Genomic DNA, 6,649 nt, shown 5'->3' with positions numbered 1-6,649 from the left:
TGTTTCCCAAAGACGCATGCTGATTGGTGTTGTCACCTGTCTGCCACACGAACGTCACGCTCATTTATAAACTAACCGGAGTCACTTACAATAGACAGATTGGAGTTTACAGGGTCACGAAACGAAGTTGGAGTGTGCTTGTGAGCATTTGCCTCCTGTCTAAAAGGAGTTAGGAGATTGCAACAGCATCGGGGAGGACCTTCCGTCTGCGCAGTTAAAAAAGGAGTCTCAGTTGAAAGTGAATTGTCACACTGACAATAACTTCGTACATCTAAAAAGAAAAGTCTGCAATTTGCATTTCTCAGAGTTTTGAGATCTACAGTCTTTGCTTCGCTCGGGTTACATCATACTGTTTGTTTCTGAAGTGAACCTTTGGACATTGTAATTTTCCGTCTTGAAAGAATAGTTTTCAGCAGTTTGATCAAATATAGCAATAAACATGTCCAGCACGCTTCAGCCAAGACTGTGTGTTCTACAGAAAGGCGCGAATGGCTACGGTTTCCATCTTCATGGAGAGAAAGGAAAGACCGGGCAGTTTATTCGGTTGGTGGAGCCAGATTCTCCGGCGGAGACCGCGGGGCTACGCGCCGGGGATAGGCTGGTATTCGTCAATGAGGAAAACGTGGAGGGCGAGAGCCATCAACAGGTCGTGTCCCGGATACGAGCCACCACGGGTGACTTGGAGCTAATCGTCGTTGATCAGGAGACGGAGGAGTTATTGAAAAAACACAATTTAAAGTGCCTCAAAGAGTTTGTCACCGAAGGAATCCCACTTCCCAGCAACGAGTCGGATGGGGATGTCGGGGAGAACGGTACCCCGAGAGAAACGACCCCGGTTCCTGAGAAAAATGGAGAGGTCCTGGAAAAGAAGCTGAGTGTAAGCTCCAAGGTAAGCAGGACTGAAGTGTAGTTCTTGGCATTCACAAAGTTTCGGTAGTTTTGACATTAATAGCCTAACTTCTTGAAACGTCTACACGTTACTGCCATTTTGGCTCTGAATTTTCTGCTGAATATTTAATATAATTAGATCATTGGACAATTGAAATAGATTATATGTAGCCTATATTTTTACATTTTTGAAAATTTTATTTCGCAAGATAGCCTATAACACGCTTCTCGTGTGAGCTATCTGTTAAATGTTTGATTTATGACATGTTTCATATTGTCCTTAAATGAATTTGTTCTGCATGATCCATAACGTTTTAGGATGCTAAGACTAATGCTCGTTCTAGAATGTGGCTTCTCATGTGGCTGAAGTATTAGGCTGTCAAGCAAGTAAGGTTGACAGATTGACAGTCTAACCACAATGCACTCTGTACTTATGTCTGTTTTTGACCCAAGTCCACGTGTTCTGTGTTCAGTCTTCATATCAGTAAAACTGAACACGATTCTGCTGTATTTTTTCTTACCAGCAGAAATAGTTTTCTTGCACTATATTGCTAGGTATGCTATATCTTATGGACCTCATTGTACTTATAAAATGAATTGTCTGAAGACAAGTGATTGTAAAGAAACAAACTTTAAAACACTGCAGTTTTCTGGTGTTATATGGAAGGCCTGTTACATTGTTATTGGGTGAGAGCTGGTGAAAAACAGTGAAAGCCTTTCACTGAAAGGTTAGCCTTTAAAGCAGGATGACACAAGAGACTGGAATGCCTATAAAGGGTTCTACCTGTTCAGTGGTCTTGTTATAGAGCTTACTCTAAGGTTTAGGCTAGTTCTTGTTTGTCTTGTTGGACTACCAGAAATAGTTGCATTTGCTGTTCAAAGATTTTGCTGTTTCTAGTGAAATTTTGTCCTTTTCTCACTGCCTCCATTGGTATAAGTTGTTTTTTTATTTTTTTATTTTTTTTTACCTTTTTGACCTTTCCTATTTATAATACAAATCTTTAGGTGTACAATTTTTGTGGATTAAGTTATTGTGTTTATACAATTTACAGATTACTAATACTTTTTTTATGGGAAATATGGTGTTTTTGTACATAGTCTGTATTTTATAGATAACCTATTAAAGCCAGTCTATCAGTTGGTTGCGGTAGTTAATCATTTGTACTGTGCAAGGACTTGAAAGTGCTTTCTGATAATGATAAGTAGTAGCTTAAGCACCAATATGAATGCAGTGCTTTTTTGTAAGCTGTTCTCAATGAGCAGCTGGCTCTAAGTTATTAGTCATTGTGCTGCCAGGTGCTGGTATCCAGGGAAACTTTGCATTTTAAATCATTACCTCATATACTGTTTAATATACTGATGCAATTCTAGGAACGGCATTCACAGCATACTACACCCTGATATCGAACCTGATAGTAGGCATGTTCTTTAACCATCACAACATGCAGTCATCCTTATTGAAGAGCACAGATTCCAGTGGAGTGAAATGAGCTGGTCAGGAATGTCACACGTTTACTCCCTCCAGAGCGGGAATTTCAGATGTTTTGTCTGTAATGTAGGATTCTGAATCAGTTGGCCTCTACTGTTTTGGAATTTCATTCAGTTGTCCTTCCTAATTCTGGAATCCTAGTCACTCACTTATTATAGTTCTTCTGGGTAAAAATATTCTGAATACTCTGCTGAGGTTTTTTTTTTTTAACTGCAGGCCATGCATAAAACACATTCAGTTATTTGTTTATGTTGCACAGTAGGTGTGTAATAAAAGTTCCATTCCAATTTTGAGCTATAGAGGGCCAGAGGATATAATAGAATTCTGATTCTGTACTTGTTTACAATGTTAAATACTAATTCATGAAATAAATACTTTTTTCACATATTCTTAAATATTTAAAGTATAATAATGCGTTTTATAAGTGCTCACTTATTCAGCTCTACAGATGTGTTGGTGCTTAGTCACTAAAAGGTTACATAAACAGACAACATGAATTTAAATATGTGGTTAATCTCTAACAAAGTCTGACATTAATTTCAAGAGGTGTTTCTTCAGTGCCATAAATAGCCTCAACACATTTGGAGGTCTTTCAACAAAGGCTGTCAAATTAATCACAAACTGTCAACATGTGACATTGTTATAAAGCAAGAAAAAGGCCTCAGTAAGCTTCTAAATAGGTTTGGCTTTTAGTAGTGTCCTGATGTTATTCTGCAAATAACCTGTAACGGAGTAACAGAAACCAAGTGACTACAACTTCTGTGTTCTGGGATGTGTGCATGATGTTTTCACTCTGTGCCTTTTATCTGTCTGTGTCTTTTCTCATCAAAATGAAATGGCTCTGAGTACATGGCTTGCTCTATTCACTTGTGTTCTGTGATGTAGTTTGTCCATTGATCTTAGCAGCCATGCTTTGCTATAAATGCTCAGTGACTTTTATTCACCTTCCTGGAACGTACACCGACATTGTTCCAAATGGTGAATCCTGACAACAGGCTTTTAAAACTAATGTTTAGCCAGTGTAGATGTTTTTTAGCCAAAGTTTTTTCCCCCTCTGCTCAGAAATATGGGCTATGCCTCTTGTCCCCATAACCTTACTTTACTGAAGAAATTGACTATGCTATTATTTTCACAGTTGGCATTCAAACCTGAGCACGTCCAAAAATGTTGAAATTTTGATGCCTCATGAGTGCATATGACCTCCAAGGCAGTTGGCCATTGGCATGTTTTTCCCTTGTCTTTTCTTAACTTTCTGTGGTGCAGCCTTTAGTCTTGCAGCTGGAGCATCTTGTACAAACGGTGGTGCTATTTAAGCTTTAAACGAGCCTGTCAGGGACCAGTGATTCTGCGGATATTACCCAACCTTTTTTGGTTGATGGTGCGGAATCGCAGTGTTAGGTTAGAAAGCTGTTTAGGTAAGCTTTAAACAAGGATATTTTCTAAAGTCGTTTACTGTGGGTTGTGTAGTCAGGTCATACAGATTGTTGAAAACTCTGTGACATGTTTACAGAAGGGTAAAATGCTGCAAAAGCTCTGTGCATGAGTTTCACCCTTGAAGCACACTGGGTTGAGTTACGCTGGTTCACTCCTTGATTGAGTTGATTCAGACCTTGCCTCAGTGCAGACCTTACATTCCTGTATGTTAAATGTGACTAGCCAGCATGGCCAAGGAAAACCTTTTTCCATCAACCATTGAAATTAGGCATGAGAAGTGGAGGGTAATATATTACAGTTTCTGAATTTCAAAGACTAGAATTGGCGGTATGAAGAATGGGTGTGTTTGTGTTGGTGTTTGTAAGATAGTGATGGTGACACATGCTGCCCTGCCATATTATATTTATCTGTCCCTTTGCCACACTGTAGCCACTTGGCATCTTAACAGCTAAGAGATGCGGCTCCTTTCTTCAAAAATTGGGAAAAAGGGTACAAGGTAGAAAGCGGAGGCAGGGCCTCCTTCAAGATGACCCTTCCAGGAACGACGGAGCCAGCTGTCGTCAGAGGAGACAGCCCCAGGGTTGCCGTGGCGACACCACGGTGAAGAGGATGTGGCATTGTGTGTATTGTATATGTGTGTAGAAAGGGGAAAGAAGAGAAAGGCATGGGTCTGACTGCAGAGGAAGGAAGGAAGGCCTGTCCTGGCCATGAGACGCCCATTCCGGCTCAACTGCCCGCAGTGCAGAAGAGCCTCTAGTCTAATGCAGTGTGTTTGTTTCGGCTGTCTTTATAATCTTCCTTTATTTTCGAGGAATCACACACAACAGGAAGTTATAACATAGAGTAGCCAGCTCTCATATGGTGTCTCCTTTTTTGTTTTTTGTGAAATGTGCATACTCAATAAAATGTCCATTCTGTTCAAGGGAACGTGAGCTGGTTGCATTCTTTTTGAGCTCGTGGCAAACATGTTTTTGTCTAGGCTATTAATTAATGTCTATCGAGGCTCATCCAAGCTCTCCTTTCGCCGGTTTGTCATCATTCTGGGTTACTCTTTCACAGCTGTTTTTACTGATTACACTTTTCCTTCGAGCATTAACAGCGCATCGGACCCGGGGAGTCCTTGACCCCAAAGGCCATTACATTTTACCCGACACCAAAGTTCACAGCCAGCGCATTTAAATGGCCACATAAAAGCATAGAGATATATTGCCCTTTCAGAAATTACAGATCTTAGACCATAATTGTGATGATTTTATCCTCAAAATTGTATTTTAATGGATTGAATAGCCTTGCCTGTGAAAGAACACAGCATAACAGATGTTCGAAAACATTAGCTGAAGAATAGTTTGGGATTTTTTTGGACCTGGTGATGAACTGTTTAGATTTTTTTCTTTTCTCACAGGACGGTCTTTAGTTTTAAAATATTTTTTTATTGCAAACTTGTAGCCGACCTTCTAGGAAAACTGGTATACTCTATGTGGTACTTTGGACCCATATTAAAGCTGAAAATGGTAGATGGGGAGAGGCAGAGGGGATATAATAAACCTGCTCAGACTGATGTATGCATTAACTTGTTTTAAAGAGTATGCTGCATGAACGCAAGGACCCAGTGAACCATTGCAGTGCACTGAACCAAACCCGGAGTTACGGTGCACTTCCTGTGTCGGAGGCGGAGCAGTACGAGCAAAGTAGCCAGACCCTCAACTGCCGAGACATCAGCTGCGTGTCCTTCACAGGGACCAGCGTGTGAGCATGCTCAGTGTGCTTTCTCAGCCGCCCTGCGCCCGCCAGTATCACACTGCTGGGCGTGAGCCGTGCGCCAAAAAGCAACAAACCTACTAATTTAGGGGTGGAACTGAGACGCCCACGGCCATTGAGAACGCGCTTATTTACACGGCACTTTACGAGCTGGAAGGAAGGGAGGAGGGAAACGGAAGCTGGAAATGGAATCATGGTTTTGCAGGATGGCCTTTTTGTGTGGTGCCTTATCTCAGAGCGCACAAGATATGAAAATGTGTCTTTTGTTTTGCACAGCGTTCAAGGTGCAGAGAAATTAGAAAGGCGTGCCCGTTGTGAAATATGTTTTCTTGTATCTGCTTGTCTGTTTCATTTTTTTTTTTTTTTTTTTGCAAAGTTGCACTATCAGCAGTTTTCCATTGGCCTTGAGTTAGGCCTGTATCTGGTCTTGTTTGGTTTAATAGTCTTTTCTGTTAAAAAGGGGAAAAGGTGTTGGGCAAGCTCTTTGCGTTTCATGGCTTACGTAAAAACGTATTAAATAAATAGATTTACTGGAAATTCCATGTGAAGCCACCTCTAAAATAAGATCTGTCATTTGATTTTGCAGAAGTCTGTTCTGTTTTCGCCGTGTTGCTGCGCCGAAATAACTTCTGAGGGTATTCAGTTGCTTCCTGCAATTGTTGTTCCCCCCCCCCTACAGCCGAGAGACAGAAGCTGCATTCATTCCCCCCAGTCCTCCCAACTGGCACGGCTCTCGAGTGTTTCAATACGCGGCCTGCCGGGGGGATGGGGGGGATGGGGGGGATGGGGACGGGAGGGGTGGGGGGTCCGGCTGCTGAATGCCACCACTCTGGAGCCCCGTTTACCCTCCCCTTTGAGTAAAGCACTCCACTTAGACTCATCACATATGAGAAAGGGGCTGATCGGTAATATTTATTAAGAAGCTCTGGGATTATGAGGATTATAATTCTATTTTGGACAGACGATTAGAGAAGTGGTTCAGAAGCGGGTGGGTTTTTAATAAGCCCCCCGTTTAATATGCCGCGTTCTCTGGGGCCCAGCGGCGTCGTGTGAGGGGCTTCCTCCGTCACCGTTCAGAGG

General features: G+C 41.8%; 1 protein-coding gene across 1 annotated transcript in view; it reads left to right on the top strand.

The window, feature by feature from the left end:
- Positions 1-87: 87 nt before the first annotated feature.
- Positions 88-6,649, top strand: part of nherf1a (NHERF family PDZ scaffold protein 1a) — a 35,822-nt gene continuing 29,260 nt past the window's right edge. The window contains exon 1 of the mRNA XM_064323194.1: positions 88-889. Coding sequence (XP_064179264.1) covers positions 440-889 — 450 coding nt within the window. The 5' untranslated portion in view covers positions 88-439. The remainder of the gene's footprint in view (positions 890-6,649) is intronic.

The sequence above is a fragment of the Anguilla rostrata genome, chromosome 2 (genome assembly GCF_018555375.3).
Source record: "Anguilla rostrata isolate EN2019 chromosome 2, ASM1855537v3, whole genome shotgun sequence".
In the NCBI taxonomy this organism is placed as follows: domain Eukaryota; kingdom Metazoa; phylum Chordata; class Actinopteri; order Anguilliformes; family Anguillidae; genus Anguilla; species Anguilla rostrata.
The sequence above is the reverse complement of the archived record's forward strand: the minus strand, read 5'-3'. Positions and strand labels throughout refer to the sequence as shown.